We start from the raw sequence: 18,781 nt of genomic DNA, 5'->3' as shown, positions 1-18,781 counted from the left end.
GGCGAGGGTTAAGTAAACCTCTGCACGGTTGTCGGTTATAAAATGATGCAAATCCGCAATGCACTTAGTGTCAAGCATAATGGAGAAATATGGAAACTGTTAATTTGGCGTCGGAAATGATCTAAAATTACACCTCAAGCACTTCAAATCGTGACTTCATACATTCTTGGCAAGGTCTAATGCTTCACTTTTGCTTTGCTCACCTTGCGTGACGTCATTTATGACGTCACTAGGGTGATAGAAGTGCTTCGTCAATAAATCCCGATCAAAATGAGCTAGCCAGTCGGGACAGCCATCTTTGGACTTTGCAAGACTTGCCGAATCAAATGTTATGCAACATGTCCTCCTTTCAACAGCTTCGTGACCTGTGTTGTCCTAACATGAAATTGACCTCAGGTAAACATTCTAAATTGCTTCACCTAAACAAAAAAGCATATAAATCGACTCGTCTGAGAACAGAAAACACGATTGTATCAAAATGACGATAATGCGACCATTTTTGCGAATTATTACCAAAAACCGATCGACTGCCTTGGGGCCCTTGACCTGCCCTAAGAGGTCACTGATATTTTAAAATGGGGTACCAGTCGCTGCGTCACGTAACGAAGCAAGCGCTCGTTTTTTTTTCCGCGAGGCTCTAGCAGCTAGCTCAATTATAGGAGCCAAACATGGGGTTGGGGGATCGCTCCCTTCTCACTCACTATTTGGCCGGGATAGTGTTTGCAATTGTTGTTAAAATCTAGCATTTTCAGATTTCAAATAACCCATTTTTCCCGCCCAAGTCTTTCAATTCAAGGTCATAACACCAGGTCACGTCAAGTAACCTTACCTCAAGGAAAGTTCCTGTGCTCATCATATCTAAATACACCGACTAACCGATCGCTTTAGAACTTTCAGCGATTTCAATGGGCACTCAGTAGGTATATATATTTGAAACGTTTACTTTGCAAGTTTGACATTGTTGACAGAAAGGCCGGATCAATTTTGAGATCGCTCAAGTCAATGGGAGAAAATTGAACTGCGCTTTTTTGGACGGAACGCATAATAAACACTCCGGAAACATGTGGTGCTTGATGGGATACAATACTGAATGAGAAAATTGTTTGTTTTGTTGGGAGCCATCTTTTTCAGTCTGAAAAGGCCCTTGCAGAGCTATGACATAACTATGCTGGTGTAGTAATTGGGCTGTGCGAGCCAGCGACAGTGATCTGCGGAAGCGAGACTGTTCCCGTGGGACGATTGCCCTGTCGGGACGGTCCAGCCGTCTCCCAAACGGTCACCCGAACAGGATTATGTGTCCTTAAATGGATCCGACATCAACTACAGGTTGGCTGGTGGGGTGACCTCCAGTCCAGAGAGGGAAGCATGAAGTCTAGGGGCGATACGGATTGTTTTTTCCTGAGGATAGCGAGGACGGAAGGGATCTAGCACTCTTCACCCTTCCTTATACTGAATGTATCTCAGGCTGTTAAATCTCCTAAGCGTTTTTTTCTCGACATCGTCAAGGTGTCATTAATAAAAATATGAACTCCGGGAGGATAAATTAAATATAGAAATTGTGGCCAACAGAACATTATCAGTTGCGGGAAACATACTAGTAAGCATGATCACACACCCAGCTTATATATGAGCCATCGGTCATAATTATTTTTGATAAACATGCTTAATATGTTGTTTTAGTCATTTTTTCCAGGAAATTAGCTATGTATAGTTACTTTTCGGATTATTCTCTGGGATAATAATATCTAACTCACAAGTCCATATATTTCGGATGATGTTGCTCACCCTTGGTCACTGGACAAAATAAAAACAATTACAATGAAAAACCACGTTTTTTTTTGTTTTTACATATATGAAAAACCACGTGGTTTTTCATATATGTAATTGTTTTTATTTTGTCCAGTGACCAAGGGTGAGCAACATCATCCGAAATATATGGACTTGTGAGTTAGATATTATTATCCCAGAGAATAATCCGAAAAGTAACTATACATAGACATGCTCAAGTTGTGAAATCATCTAAAGTGTTTGTAAAGTTCCACGATACGAATCTAATATCCTGCTATGCATCATTACCATTTCTGGTCAGGTCATGTCTTTGAACATAGGCCAAATTTTTCAAATAACCTTTATTTAAAAGATCAACTTTTGATTCATTCGAAGCGTTTTTTGATAAGAGGAACACGAGGCTGGTAAGATTAATTTCAAGCAAGTTTTAAGCTAAAAACTTTTGTGTTTGTGGAAAAGCAATTGGTTTTCTCATAATACCAATGGTGGCAGTTGCTGTTATTTACGTGCTAAGCCGTTCGCCTTTATTAAATCTGACAATATTATTCAGACATAGCGGCAAACGAGCTGATTGTTGTGTTAGGTTAGGCTCGGTCGATTTCAGAGTGGGAAGGATGACAGGAATTAGGGGGAGACAGGGGGCCTGGGCGGGAGTCCTGGACCTCATGCTCCGCTGGGGCCGAGCCCATCACGTGGGTTGGATTGCCCTGACACATGGATAGCCCTGGGCGGTGTTTCACGGCCCCGCGTTGCAGCACGCTGCGCTGCGCTGCTGCATTGTTGCGGCGGTTGATATGAATTCGGCTCCACGCTAGCGTTGCGAACTCCCGAGTCTGTTGATGTTTCCATGTAAACTGGAAACCCAATGCACCGCGGTGCGCGCAACGCACCCTGTCCAAGCAAAATTTTACCACCGATGACCTCTGGTGACATGACCTCTGGCTCTAACCCGATCTTAAATTGGCTGAAGTATATTTCTTTTTTTTTGCTACTTTTGACGCTACTTCGAATGCCACTTAAATGCCCAAAGCTGAGTTATAAGAATGATGCTCAATCCCCATTTTCCCTTCAACAGGGCGTGCATAGGCATTCCTGTGGGGCACGGGCTAACAATGACTTTCTCATAATCATTGTGGCCATGAACAAAAACACCATGAACATCATATAGACATGAACAGCTACTGCCATTCTTCAACACCGGTTTCGCTGCGCTGAGCGGCGGCCGTCCCGTTTGTTGGATTCTACGCTGGCTGGCGGAAAGCGTTACCGGCCGCCCGTCCACCGCCCGCGGGCCGGACCGAGCGGCCCCGCTGACCCTATCTGACCTGAGCCCGGCGCGATATGGGACAGGCAGACGGGGGTTCGGCTCAGCGAAGGCAGCGCCCACTGGTGCTGGGGACTTTTTTAATAGACCTACTGTACCTAAGTACGTGCCAAAGTACCAAAGAACCAGAGCCACTACGGACAGCTATGGCTGATGCTCATCGTTGATTTAGTGTCTTTTGTTTTGTTTGCCAATTTGTTATCTTTTACATACATGTAGTTTATTTTATCCTTTGTTTTTCACCACTGGCGTATGAAGGCCGGTTCAGTTTTGACGTATCCCAAGTGGGATGTAGAGTAAATGAATTGTATTGATTTTGTTGCCATGAGTAGTGTTTGGCAAAGTCAATTAACCATGTACTTACCCACTGACTCGTATTTGCCCACTGATGGTGCTGCCCTTGACTAACTCGAGTACTGACCAATGATTGACCAGCTGATTCCTGTTGACCCACTCCGTACTTGCCTGTAGTTAGCACATGGTCTTCAATCCTGTCTTGGCTGTGATACCTACCTACCTACCTGATGATGGATGGTCAGAACAGTCAAGATGAGTCGTCTGACGGAGCCAGGGCTCGGAGGACCACAGAGAAGGGTGCACAGTACCAGCTCAGCGTGAAGCAGAAGCTGTACAAGCGTGCACTGAGTTCTGTCCGTGCATCAGGTCAGAGGTTGTGCACAGCAGTATCACGGAATGAAAGGCACGAGCAAGTCAGAAGTGAGTACGACAAATGGAAAGGGCTCTGCCAAGATCTGGTGGCGGCTGATGAAGGGTTGCGGCTGCTACTACCTCCAGAAGATGTTGTCTACCATGCGGACAGACACTCCAGGCAACTTGAAGAAAATGATGCAGTCTCAGCAAAAGTGATCAAGTTCCTGAGTAATGTTCAACAAGTAGAGGCAGCTGATGATGTGGAACCACAAGACAGTGCGTCCAACCTGTTTGCGACCACCAGAACAGCTCTGTCGACCAGGGTAAGCCGTCAGTCAGGTGACTCGACTGCAAGCTCTGCAAGGCTGAAAGAAATGACGAGACAGGCCGAGTTAGCAACAAGAGCTGCCCTAATGAAGAAGAAACTTGAACTGAACAAGAGAAAACTAGAAATGCAGTATGAAGAAGAAGAGGACAAACTGATGACCGAACTCGCTGTGAGTGAGGCAAGAACAAGAGCGATTGACAAGTTTGAAAGAGAGCTCACCAACAGTGCTGAAGGATGTCAACCTGAACCGGATGCAGCTGCAGAAAGGCTACAAGTGATGCACCAAATGGAACTGAATGATGGTGTAAGAAGAGGCCAAGAAGCAGAGCAAGCGGAAGGTCAACAACTACAAGCGACTGTGGTACGACCCAGTCAAGAAACTGAGCAATCCCGAGTGGCTTCAAACCAGAACACAGGTGTGGTTGAAGATCTCGTGAACCTCCTGAGGGAGGAAGTGAGGCAGAATCATCTTCCTTCACTGGAGCCAGATGTTTTCCATGGTGACGTTGGTAAGTTTGACCTCTGGCTCAAGGGCTTTGAGACTTACATCGAGCACAGAACCAGCTCACCGATTGAACGCCTTCACTACCTTGGCAAGTATACCGCAGGAGAAGCCAAGCATGCAATCATGGGATATCTTCAACTTCGCAGTGAAAATGCCTACCAGCAGGCGAAGACCAAGCTCATGGACAGGTATGGAAATGAGTTTGTGAAGGCATCAACACTCAAGAACAGAATCCGTAGCTGGCCTGCCATAAGAAGCGGAGATGGAAAGGGGCTAAGGGAGTTTGCTGACTTCCTGGAGCAGTGCCAAGCTGCGTCAAGTGCAGCTGGCCACCTGCGAGTGCTGGATGACCAGCACGAGAACAGCATCATGCTGAAGAAGCTACCAAAGCCTCTTGTTGACCGCTGGAGAAGGTATGTAGACCAGAGGCTCTACGAGCCAGCTGAAGGTGAGACGGCAGGGTTTCCTCGGTTCTGGGAGTTTGTGAGATTCCTGTCCAAGGAAGCCAGAGTTGCCTGTGGACCTATCCAAGATCCTGTCACACGAGATGAGAAGGAGGGTGGACGTGGAGACAGGAGGGTGGCCAGAGCTCTCCAAACCGGTGTGACTGCAGCTTCAAGAGACGGCGCCCCTCGCTCTGCTACCCATGGCTGTGTTGTGTGTGCTGAGGATGCTTCTGCTGAAACCGTACCTGTCCCTCATCCAGTTGACAAGTGCAAGGTGTTCCTCAGGATGAAGCTGAAGGAGCGACAAGCAGCTGTCATGAGGCATGGTCTGTGCCGAGGATGCCTGAAGCGGGGTCACATCTGGCGATCCTGTCAGAAGAAGCAGAACTGTGAGACCTGCGGAAGAAGGCATCCAACCGCTCTACATGATGAGACCTTCACCGCTCCAACCTCAGTCGGACAGGACAAGCAGCAAGGAACAAGGAGACAAGCTGGATGCGAAGCAGGTCAGCCCAGAGTGGAAGCCACATCTCTTCGTGTGGCGTCTGAGGCTGGAGACGGGCGTCCAGGCTGCATCCATTCCATGATCATTCCTGTGTATGTCCACCACAAGTCTAATCCTGACATGAAGGTCCTGGTCTATGCAGTCCTGGACCCCCAGTCCGATGCGTGTTTTGTATCAGACTCAACCTGCGCAGCACTGGGTGCCAAAGGTCAGCAGGTTTCGTTGGAGCTGAAGACCGTGAGTGGACCATCTGTGGTGTCAAGCTCAGCTGTCCAGGATCTGGTGATGGAGTCGACACAAGGTGACTGCACTGTCGAACTCCCACAGTGCTTCTCAAGAGAGGCGATACCGGCAGACAGGTCCTGCATCCCGAGACGGAAGACAGCTAGGATGTGGCCACATCTTCAGTCCATTGCTGACAAGTTGCCTCTCCACTACCCAACTGCAGAGATCGGACTGCTCATCGGGGCAAACTGCCCCAAGGCAGTGAAGCCAAGAGATGTTGTCACTGGAGAGGATGATGACCCCTGGGCCGTGAGAAGTGCTCTGGGATGGGGCATTGTCGGCCCAGTGTCTGACTCCAGGACAAGCATGACTGCCTGCCAGTACGTGGACGCTGGTAGTGGCGAGCGAAGGCTGTGTCACTTCGCTTTCAGAACTGCTGCCCGAGAGATGACGCCTATGCAAGTGGCTCAGCTGTTCGAGCAAGACTTCAGAGATACTGTAACAGCTGGAAGCTGTGACATTTTTTTTCTCCGTACGTCAAAAAGGACATCTCTCACACTCTATACGTAAGGACGATCGCACTGCCTGCCGCGGCGCTGAGCCGGCGTGGGGAGGGAGTCGACCATACGATCCCCCGACCCGTCGGCCGGTCACCATTAAGCGAAGATCAAAGGCTCGCCGAAGGGTGGAGTTCCAACACACCCATCCGGGCCGGCGCAGCTGCCGCCGACAAACGCGCGCAGTCGGAACCACCTGCTGCCGGTGCTGGACCAGCCTCCCGACACCCTGGCACCGCACTTCCTGCCGAATTTTCGAACGGAAACCGGAGCGAAGGGTTGAGGTCAGGCTAACGCGGCGCCGCGTCCGGCGCAGACAGGGACCGACATCCGGCGAAAATCGAGTGTGAAAACGTCATCCGGCAGGAGACAGCTGAGACGGATGAGCCGTGCTAGTGAGGATGACGTCACGTTCCGGCGGAATGGAGGAGGAGGGCGACGGTCTCGACTCCGGATGCGAGACGGGATGTCGCCAATTTTCAGCCCCGGTCAGGGCTGCCGCCGGAGGTCATGCCAGGAAAGGACCGATTAACTGTCCCGGTCACAGAAATCGACCCCCGCCGGAACCGGATAACGAAAGGAATAAAATCGGACCGCAGAAGAAGAGAGGGGAACAGAGCACGGTATCAGACCACGGGTGACAGACTACGGGGGAGGAGAGCTCATCTGGACGGCGGGTCGGCCGGCACGTCTCAGTCTGAGGCTGGCCGACCCCACCCCTGCCGGAGCGGAGGGACTCTGCTGCCGCGACGGAGATTCGACGTGTCAACCATCATCAAACTGTCAAGTGAGTCATCTCATCTGTCCGCCTCATCAAGACTGCCTCCCCGTCATGGACAATTCACCTCCCATTTACCCATCGGATGTCTCTGATCTGGATTACAAATGCCACTCCCTGAGGTCTAACTTGAGCCACCATTAGGAGGGTAATGGGTTAACACCGTGTAGGGGAGGGCGGTAGGATGGTCTCGCGCGCTCCATATTGCGTCCCGGCCGGGCAGGCCGCGGTACGACCTGTTTGTAAGGGAGGGCAGATGGTCGCTACATTCCGCTCCCGACCGAGCAGCGCGGCAGTGGTGCGTCTGTTTGTAAAGGCGGGAAGGGGCTAATGGGCCTGACTGGTCCGGCCTTGTCTATGGGATAGACAGAGGGGTTAGAGGGACAGCCGGGGCGGGTCAGTAATGGTCAGTGTAGGCTAATGGCTCACCATTACATTGGTATTGGGGTAGCGCTATCTGTCGGTCATCGCGCGCGCGGTCCGGCCGCAGTGAGGTGTGGGATTCAAATGTATGAGAGGGGAGTGGAACAGGTCAGGTGGTGTCATTTTTAGGGCGCTGGTCACCACTGACGCGTCAAACTACGTCAGATGACGTCATGACAGTTCAATTGGCGATGTTTTGTAAATAATCTTTTTGCGGTTAGGGCGTTAGGATTAGGTTTAAGGCTAAGTTTGTATCGAGAATGGCGAGTTGACTATATCGATCGCAATGCACCGGTTATGGCTTGAGCTTGAGCATTACTGTATCGCCCGTTTGTAAATATAGCGTGAAAATTTAACAATCTGTCTGGGAAAAGAAAGGGAGGGTTACTCCAGATATGTTGCTGATTCAGATTCACAGAGACCGCTAACGTAATTATCATTGAGTCGTCATCGTCGATCACACGGCCTCACGCCGGCCTAGCACCACAGACTCACCGGAGTTGAATGAGACTACGCCACGGCCGTCTGATCACCAATCAACGGAAATGCAATGATCATCCCTCACGACGCGACCCTTACAGATACATTTTTTTTCGAAGCTAGTAGGTCAGCATAAGTTGTTTCATAATCTAATCAGTTTGAACTCGGTAGGCCAGCGTATCAATTCATTATCAATCTAGTGTTAATTCCAAGTTTGTCAATTGATTCTCAATCCTTACAAGTGCTATTCGAGATAAATCGACGGTCATCGTAGGATTGTCACATTCATGGGATATACTCATCATTCGGATACGGTTTGTCATGAAGGCGGCCCAGAAGTCGTAATGTGTTCAGTTGCAATTGGATAGGGAGAGTACAACATCGTAAACGTTAAACATTATTCTGCCCCTTCGGCAGCTCAGCGCCAGAACAAGTCTGAATTGCCTTCCGGGTTGTTATTAAGTCAGCATTGAGTCGTTTCGTGATTCGCGTTCACATAACCGAATACAAATCTGAATCACCATTTCAATCGTTATAAATTTATCGCTGTTCGTAACCTGTCAGTCAATCCCCCTTTCTCTCCTAGCATCATCAGCACCTAACTGATGTTGATGCCAGCTCCCCCTTCGAGGTATATCAAAGTTTAATGTGGAAATGTCACGGTTGTTAAATTGATGCATCATTTGAGACAATTGATCATAAACATCAAGCGAGTTACCGTTCAATGTGATGTGACTATGTCAAAATGTCACCCTGCTTGTACACATCTAGAGTTGGTTACGGAGGGAAGCGAGAAATTACCGCAGCTCATGTCCTTCATGTAGAATAAAGACGCACCGACGACAGCGCCCCTAGCGCCACCCACAAGACCCAACTCTTTCGGTGCAGCCCGACCGCCCAGGAGGCCGAAAGGAAATGGTGGCGCCACCTATGACCGAGGCACGCCAAACTCTGCTTATTCATTCTGCCGCGAGTGGACGCGACATGACCATCTCACGCGTGGAATGTGCGTAGGAGACGGTCAGACGGGGATAGAGGATGAGTGAATGAGTAGGCACGCGCGGGAGTGGATGAGTGAATGGGGGCGTGAGTGAGTATGTACTTGAGAGAGAGAGAGAGAGAGAGAGAGAGAGAGAGAGAGAGAGAGAGAGAGAGAGAGAGTGAGAGAGTGAGTGATAGAGGGAGAGAGAGAGAGAGAGAGAGGGAGAGAGAGGGAGAGAGAGAGAGAGAGAGAGAGAGAGAGAGAGAGAGAGAGAGAGAGAGAGAGAGAGAGAGAGAGAGGCTGACGCCAGCGTTTTTTTATGATGACTAAATCTTGGTCTAACGTAGAATATTGGCTAACGGGTAGATCCAACAAGAAGGAATCAAACAAAGATGGCTTTTGACCACAGGGCACATTCTCAAATGATCTAAATAACATTTAGTGATCATTGCATTGGAATACGTTCAATTTGTCGAAACCTTTCAAGTAAGGCGTGATAACTCATTTAACCAGCAGGCAAAAGTGACTGTCATGCTAATTTAACCCAGATGAGGCAAACGGCAAGGACAGTTGAATCTCACGAATGCAATTCCGGTCCCCATCAGATTGGAGAGCGCTGGCCCAGCAAGCCCTCAGCTCAGCGGAACCGTGAACAATGCACCAATATGGACCTGCTGAGAGAAAGAAATTATCTGTTAAGACAGCTGGACGAACCCTTCTTTCAACGATTGACCCACGATGACCTCAGTAGAAAAGACGGACAAATTTGCAGGTGGCAAAAAGGGGAGAAATAGACGGCAGTCACATATGATCAAATTTTAGTAAATCTTGGTGAACAACTCTACGGTCTAATTCTGGGAGAAACTGGTTACCTTTGTCAGTCGAAACCAAACTCTACATCGCGAATCATGTTAACATCAGATTAGCAGACAGTTATAGGCTAAAACAGGAATGGGGAGACTAATTGTGTTATGATTGAGCGCGCATCACTAAAACTTAGAAATTGAAAGACAGAAAGTGACCATGACTGGGTCAGATGGCGTTAGATTCAATTGAGCAGCACCAGGGACTTGTGAGGGAATTACACCCACCCCAGTCACATTTCTAGTGTCATTCCCTAACAAACATGTACAACAGAAGGTCAAAGATCATTGCCACCCCAAGCTAGGATGACATTCAATCTCATGTCATGCATGGTGTGAAAGCTACTGACAACTGTACTTACAAGGTTTTGGAGGGATACGCTGAAATTAATGAATTCAGATGATAAATCAGTAACATGCAACAATTCAAGTCATATTATTCCCAGTAACATCCGTTAGTTGATCTCTTTCTATTGACATGATCTATTGAACATGGAATTTCAATGTCAATGACCATTGACCCCTCAGGTCACAACTGATCTCATATCTGGCCTTGGATGCTAGCACAACAGTTTCAAACCAGTGCGGTTTCACTTAACATCCTGGAATTGACAATTTATAAGGCATCATTGAACATGACAAACTCTGTCAGGTGGTGGAACAGATACAATGGAGGGCTGTCTATCGGATTGTCCTCTATCCTGGACAGCTACCTTGACTGAAATTATAATAGCAGGTTTGCCAGCAAAAGTACCCACTAGGTAAATAAATCAAATTACCATTAACACTGGAGAAATGGCAATGAGCGTACTATTGATTACACCAGTCTTTGCCGAGCCATCAATTTAGTTTGAAATTAGCACCATTCTCCATTGGACGGTTCCCATTAGCTTGTTAAAGTTACTGCTCTTGCCTTTTTTTTAATTTAGTCTGAATGGGTGAATGGGCAGAGTTGAGAAATCAGAGCTCGCACTAAGCATAGCTTGTTGTGGTGAACTCGGCCTGCCAACCGACCGCGCAATTCCAGTTGCATAGCATAAAATTGTCAGAAAGTTTAACCTGTCCTCAAGACTGGAAGTGGACACAGTCCCCGCTTGATTTGATATAACCATTTCTCATTGCTGATGTTCCCACTCGAATAATTGGATATCACATTTGCCAAAATTTGTATACCTTCAACAACATAGCAATCGGTAAACCGAGCTTCCTTAAATTAGAACACCACAAGTTGATTGTCAATTGCAACTGAATTGCAAGTTAAATAAATCATCTAGTCGAGTATGTCAATAAAACCTGCATTATAAAATTGACTCTCATAAATCGGTTCAGTAAGATAACATGAAATCACATGAGTTGGATTGTTTTTAAATTGAAATGCCAAATTGAGACTAATCCGGCGCACTACCTTAGAATTCCCTTGATGCAAATACTTACGTCCCCAGAGAAATTTGCGACAACGTGGCGAGGGACGCCAGACAACAATCCACATAAAAATATTCATGATCACAAATGATTGGGCACTACTGAGAATTACTTCATTAAATCACAGGCAACACTCAGAATAGTCGAGTTGAAATTCCGATCAAAGTTAGCGTCTCCAAGGTTGAACGATGAGAGGTCAGGATGTACTAACCCGCAGGCGACAGGATCTTATGACGTCACTACCGATCAACAAGTATGAAACTGGCAATCTCCTAGAAATATGACGTCACTGAGTGAATATAGTAAGCTACGGTAGAGACGTTTCGGCTGATAGGCGTAAATATCGTGTAGACGAAAGGAGTAGTAGATGGTCTGAGTATTTGGCGGCGCAGATTTCTCTATCCAATGATTTTTTTTGTTCGGGTCGCGGGTAACAATTGATTCGTACCGCGCAGCGGTGCGCACATGGACTGAAGGGATTCTACGGGTCAGACAGGTAAGGAGATACAGAAGGAGTGACCCTGAAGTGGTCGATAGCTATTGAAACCGGAATTACAAAAGGAGGAAAGATCTAAGGATGGATGCTAGCCGAAGAGGAGGTATGTTGCAACACTTTCATGTGTTTTTGACTCTGCTGATACGTCTAAGTCTTCTAGGATTGGACTGTCTCACGTTACGGAGTAAGTAAGTAAATATGTTAGGCAGATATCAGAACAAAGAACGCCATAAGACGCCCAAGCTGAGAGGTGAATCAGAGAGACAGGACGAGGGAGCACTCCGCCGAAGGTGAGTGACAAAATACGAAGGTGATAGATTGAGGCGAAGGGGTAATTCCGCCAGGATGAGGTGAGGTAAGTCCACCGTCGGAAAGGATCGCAGCATGTATCACTCATGACGCTAACGCGCTTGAACACACATCTGCAGGACAGGATTCCACGGCGTCGGATAAAATTGTAGGATAGATTCAGTCATGGAGTCTTCGAGTCACACCGGTCAATGATTCAAAGGCGCCACTTGCGGGTGCCATGACTGCATGAGAGTACGGAATAGGTACCTGTCTATGAGCCCAGTGAGACTGCGGTCGCCGGGCAGCAGGATTGTGTCCACCGGTTCGTTAGGTGAAAACGCGTAAGACGGTCTCTCACAGAAGGGCTGCAAGGGTCAGTAACCAACGTCCGGCCGCGGGGTTTTAGTAGGGAAACAGAGATGTGCCGTGAGCGGCAGAGGTTGACGGACCAATCATAAGCCACTGAGGAACGCTAATAACTGACGCTACCCGCGTCGATCTTTAGACAAGTAATCGGGGTCAAATGATGTAGGTGTTCGAAGAGAGTGGGCCGGCAGAGATTGATTGAACCAATCACATCCATCGACGAACGCTAATAATGTAATCGCTACCTGCGTTGCACCTTTAGACAAGTAATCAGGGTCAGGTGATGTAGGTGTTCAAGGATATTGGGCCAGGGAGCCCAAGAGGTGCTAGGAAGAGCACACACGATTCCAATGTTGGAATAGGGCGCGATAAGTCGTTGGGAGGTAAGAGTAAGCTTAGATGAAACTTACACTAACCACGGAGTCTATTGAACAAATTGCGTTTATTGTCCCTGATATGTACCGCTGGAGGGAGTTAGAACAATTGCTGGGAGGGACTGAGAGGTCGACGCGGGATCAAATTTATTGTAGTGGGATGAGAGAGGTATGACAAAGAGAGTGAGTCTGAGGGAGATTGAGGTATGCGTCATATAGTGTAAGGACCAGCGGGAGATCTAATCTCAGCATTGAGGGCGACATTAAATGGGGATGGACTCGATTATCTTTGGGATGATAGGCATAAGAAAGGGAGAGAAAATGGTGGGCAGCTATCAGGTATTAGATGGTGGCTTCAGGTTATGTCCTCAAGGGAGGCATCAAAATTATATACTTTGGGGAGACTTCCGTGTCCTAAATTCCTTATGAGACAGATACCATCCTAGGCAGTGAAGACTATATGTTGACAAGCGACAAGCCAGCCTCATTATAAATATTGTTTGTGACGAGCCCCAGGCGCAAGGAACGGTGGCGGAAAGGAATCGGTCAGCTTGAAACCAACGGACCGATCATCAATTGAAAATGGGTGTGCAATTGCGTTTGAACAAGAGAGAAGTCAAACAGCAAGAAAATCAACTCGTTAATCAACCATTTGAGGATCTACCAGTCGAAAACACTCACCTGAGGTTGTTCCAGAGCACGGCGCAGGTCGGCAACCATCTCGGAAAGAAAAACACCCCCGATGAAAGAAATTTTATTAAACATTTTTTTTTTTGAAAACATACTCCCCACCGCTTCCGGACCCCCTGGGGGCACTCTTCACAATACCAAGATGGAGAAACCGCAGTCTGTGGAGGACAGATTGTTTCTCAAGAAGATGACGGAAGGAACTCGTCAGAGGGAAGATGGGCATTTCGAGATGCCTCTCCCCCTGAAAGAAGATGTGAGACTGCCCAACAACAAGGCCGTTGCCATGCAGCGCCTGAAAGGACTCAAATCGAAGTTGGTCCGGAACGAAGCCTTCAGACGTGACTACACGACCTTCATGGAGGCTACCGTGGCCAACGGACATGCAGAGAAGGTCCCAGAAGGTCAGCTGCGGCTGGACAATGGAAGGGTCTGGTACCTGCCGCACCACGGGGTGTACCACCCCAAGAAACCCGGTAAAATTCGCGTCGTATTTGACTGCAGCGCGGAATTCGGTGGGCAGGTCCTGAACAACCATCTTCTCCAGGGACCAGACATGACTAACAGTCTAACCGGCATACTCTGTCGGTTTCGAAAGAACCAGGTAGCCGTGACATGCGACATACAAGGCATGTTCAACCAGGTGGGAGTAGACACAAGAGATCGGGACTTTCTGAGGTTCATGTGGTGGGAGAACGGAGATCTGAAACAGGCACCACAGGAGTACCGAATGACTACCCACCTGTTTGGAGCAAGGTCATCACCCGCGTGCGCCATGTTCGCGCTCAGGAAGACTGCTGACATGTACGAAGACGCAGAAGGAAAAGAAGCAGCCGAGTTTGTGAGAAAGAATTTTTACATTGATGATGGTCTGACCTCTGTTGACAGTGAAGACGAAGCCATCGACCTGATCGACTCAACTCGGAAAATGTGTACCCGTGGCGGGTTCACCCTCCACAAGCTGCTCTCCAACAGCGTGAAGGTGCTGGAGTCGGTGTCACCCGAGAGCCGCTGCTCAGAGCTGCAGAGTCTCGATGTTGGCACGGTGTGTCTGCCAGTCCAGCGAGCTCTGGGTGTCGAGTGGGACACCGAGACAGATGTTCTGCAGTTCAGTGTACAACCCTGCAAGAAGCCATCGACGAGAAGGGGGATCTTGTCCACAGTAAGCTCAGTGTTCGATCCCCTAGGCTTTGTCTCGCTTTTCATCCTCAGGGGTAAGCAGATCGTGAAGGAGCTCTGCCGCGACGGTTTCGGTTGGGACGATCCCGTTCCAGATGATATCCTGACGCGCTGGGGCGACTGGACTTCTCAGCTCGAGGCACTGTCGTCACTGCGCATCCCAAGGTGCTACAGGACGAGCGACTTCGGCCTCGTGAAGCGGACAGAGTTACATCACTTCTCAGACGCCTGTACGCACGGCTATGGGCAGTGCAGCTACCTGCGTCTCATTGATGAGCAGGATCGGGTCTGCTGCAGACTCGTGATGAGCAAGGCCCGAGTCACTCCCTCGAAACCCGTGACGGTGCCCAGACTCGAGCTCACTGCTGCCCTGACCTCGGTCCAGGTGAGCTGCTTTCTCCGAGAAGAGCTGGACATCGAGGACCTGGCAGAGTACTTCTGGACAGACAGCCGAGTGGTCCTCGGCTACATCTCTAACGACGCCAGAAGGTTCCATGTCTTTGTAGGGAACCGAGTGCAGCAGATCAGGGAGCACACCGAAAAGGACCAGTGGCTGCACGTGGAGACAAAGTTGAACCCAGCTGATCTGGCCTCCAGGGGCGCGAGTGCTGCAGAGTTGGAGAGCAGTGATCTGTGGTGGAATGGACCTCCGTTTCTCAGAAGCACCGACCCGCTGCCGGGACGAGATCTTGACACGACTCTGGACCAGAAAGATCCTGAGGTGAGACGCGCGGCTCAGACTGCCGTGACACTTCAGACGACCACGTCAGAGACGGTTCGCTTTGCAAGTTTGACGGAAAGGCTTGAACGCTTTTCAGACTGGCACCGAGCCAAGAGAGCAGTCGCACTCTGCCTCAGATACAAGGACGCACTCCTGGGGCGGCGTTCGTCACCTGACCGCCCGTTGACTGTGACAGAACTCGAAGAAGCCGAAACTGTGATAGTGCGAGCTGTGCAGGAAGAAACGTTTACAGAGGAGCTGAGGACGCTGAGTTCGAAGATGACGGCGTCAGAGCAGGGTGAAACAGCTACAAAGGCCATCAAGAAAACAAGCAAGCTGCACAGATTGGACCCCTACGTCAATGAAAATGGAGTGATCTGCGTCGGCGGCAGAATCAGGAGAGCGGACCTGCCGGCGAGTCAGCTACACCCGATGGTACTCCCACGAGCAGGTCACGTTACCCGCCTCGTCATTGACCACTGCCACAAGAGAGCTCATCACCCCGGACGTGGAATGACGATCGCCGAAATCCGCTCAGCAGGATTCTGGATCGTTGGCGTCAGAGGCGCCGTGTCCCGTCACATTCTGCACTGTGTGATGTGTAAGAGAATCCGCGGCACCTTTCAGGGACAGAAGATGTCCGACCTGCCTGAGGAGCGTCTAGCGCCGTCTGAGCCATTCACTTACAGCGGCGTGGACCTCTTCGGTCCGTTCTATGTGAAGGAACGGCGCAGTGAACTGAAGAGGTGGGGAGTCATGTTCACCTGCCTCGCTTCAAGAGCGGTACACATCGAGACGGTGAACTCTCTCTCCACAGATTCGTTTCTGAACGCTTTCAGAAGGTTTGTTGGACGACGAGGCCCTGTAAGGACTCTACGCTGTGACAGAGGAACGAACTTTGTCGGAGGGAAAGCAGCTATGGAAGCCGCTTTGGACGAAATGGACGCGGGAGAGATTCAGCGAGAACTGCTGAAGAACAACTGTGACTGGGTCGACTTCCAGATGAATGCTCCCTGTGCTAGCCACATGGGCGGCATCTGGGAACGTATGATCCGCTCCGCTCGAGCAGCGTTGGACGCTGTGTTGAAAACCCACGCCGAGCAGATGGACGACGAAGTGCTGCGGACAGTGATGGTGGAAGTGGAGGCGGTAATCAACAGCCGTCCTATTCCTTTCCCAGAGATGACCCAAGTAGATGTAGTAGAACCTCTGACCCCAAACCAGATACTAACACAAAAGACGAAAAGGGTACTCCCGCCCCCCGGTAGATTCTTACCTGTAGATGTGTACTGCCGCCAGCGATGGCGCAGGGTTCAGTATTTAACTAACCTCTTCTGGAGCAGATGGATGGCAGAGGTACTGCCGACGCTACAAGAACGCCGGCGCTGGACGAGAGAGCAGCGCGGGGTGGAACCTGGCGATGTCGTCCTCATGGCTGAACCCGACTCGCCGCGTAGCAGCTGGCCCCTGGCGAGGGTTCTGCAGTCGCTCCCCAGCAGAGACGGACTGGTCAGGAAGGTTCGGATCGTGTCCGGCGGGAGAGAACTGGAGAGGCCCGTACACCAGCTGGTGATGCTCGTACGACAGACGGCGGCGAACGGCGAGCACAGCCAGCCGCCCGCTCGCCGAACGGAAAAGTGAGTTTTCCGGCGGCGACGGGGAGGCGCGGCCGCGGGCCGCGGCAACATGGACGACCGGACTTCAGATGGAGGTTCGCGGCGGCAACGGGGAGGTGCAGCCGCGAGCAGTGCGGTTAGCGTCCAGTGAGCGCCGACCGAGCGCCGAGCGGACGTCGTGAGTGCTCGGCGGCGAAGGGATGGTGCGATCACGGGCGGCCTGGGCGGCCCGCGTGGCTAAACGGACGGTGGATGACGTTCAACGCTGTGGACGAGGAGGCGCGTTTCGAGCGGCTCTCTGAGCCATCAACCAGGCGCTGGACTACTGGCGTTCACAGCTGTAGATGAGGAGGCGCGGTTCGAGTGAGTGGCGCCCTTCGAGCGCCAGCCGGGCGCTAGACTGACGTTTACCGCTGGCGAGGAAGCAGCGATGGTGCCGAGAGCGCTCTGTGATTGGAAAGTGTATCGTGTGGGTGATGGGTAAATCACTGCAGAGTGAGTGATTTAAAGGAGGCGTGTGGCCGCCGGTACGGCGTGTTTTTAATTTGGTTGCGTCGAGCCGATCTTGTGACGTCATTTTCGCTCACTCTCACTTCCGTTTCACAATTGTTTACGTTCCCTCGCGTTTTCCTTATTTCCGTTGAACTGATCAGCCCACGAGGGAGAAACGTATGTTATTTATTTTTCTAATGTGTTTCATGTTTTGCCATATATTATTGATGCGTGTACCCTGTGAGCTCGTTGGATTCGCAATTTAAATAGGGCAAATGTGTTATATGACTAGAAATCGATTGGCTGTGGGTCGGGAGAGTGCGCCAGTTTGTGTGACAGCGGCCACATTTTGCCCCACAGGTCAAAACGTACCGTACCAGTACCTAAGTACGTGCCAAAGTACCAAAGAACCAGAGCCACTACGGACAGCTATGGCTGATGCTCATCGTTGATTTAGTGTCTTTTGTTTTGTTTGCCAATTTGTTATCTTTTACATACATGTAGTTTATTTTATCCTTTGTTTTTCACCACTGGCGTATGAAGGCCGGTTCAGGCAGAATCATGTAGATTTTCCATCAATGAAATACTTACAATGCGAGCCACGAACAAAGTTTTGAATGGGTCCATGGTGCCATTTGGCAAACTGGTCGGGTCCCCTGAAAAAGCATGAAACACATGAAAAACCAGAAGACATTGTCAACGTTTCATAGTTTTAACTTGACCAATGCTGACGTTAATTCAGGCACTAGCTAAATCGAGAATTAGTGACCACATTTGCCATGACCATATATTGCATCATCCTGCATTCTTCAAAGGTTGCGGACAAAAGTTCGTAGGAATCGTATATGTTCGTATGGCAATAGCACCTGTACATACATAATATGCAGGAACAAAAGCATTCGGTTTGGTTTAGTCAGGATAGGAGATATAAATTGGTATTCTTCAGCGATATGAACTTTCGTCCGCTTACTTTGTTACGTACTTTGGCGTACAAACATTTACGCATGTAGGTACTTTTGTCCTAAAATTACTCTCCAAAGCCAAAAGACAAGCAAACAGTTCAAAACGTTGAAATATCATTAACAACAGCTTCCTTGTTAAGTGTGAACACAAAATCTTGAAACAATCTAGATAAATAGATTCTCGGTGAAGCAAAACCACTGACAAAATCACCCCCCCCCCCCGACCCATCCCGACCCATCCAGACGGTAAGGACCCGGCGGTCTGTGCTGGAGGGTTACGGATCTGGGTCCGGGGCGGGTCAGCAGTGCTCCCGACTCGC

General features: G+C 49.6%; 1 protein-coding gene across 1 annotated transcript in view; it reads right to left on the bottom strand.

Annotated features, from left to right (window-relative positions):
* Window positions 1–18,781, bottom strand: part of LOC122389079 (U1 small nuclear ribonucleoprotein 70 kDa-like) — a 33,100-nt gene that overhangs the window by 10,046 nt on the left and 4,273 nt on the right. Inside the window, exon 3 of the mRNA XM_043380765.1 lies at window positions 18,091–18,155. Coding sequence (XP_043236700.1) covers window positions 18,091–18,155 — 65 coding nt within the window. The remainder of the gene's footprint in view (window positions 1–18,090; window positions 18,156–18,781) is intronic.

Source organism: Amphibalanus amphitrite, unplaced genomic scaffold (assembly GCF_019059575.1).
Source record: "Amphibalanus amphitrite isolate SeventyFive unplaced genomic scaffold, NRLGWU_Aamphi_draft 000019F_arrow, whole genome shotgun sequence".
Classification (NCBI taxonomy): domain Eukaryota; kingdom Metazoa; phylum Arthropoda; class Thecostraca; order Balanomorpha; family Balanidae; genus Amphibalanus; species Amphibalanus amphitrite.
The sequence above is the reverse complement of the archived record's forward strand: the minus strand, read 5'-3'. Positions and strand labels throughout refer to the sequence as shown.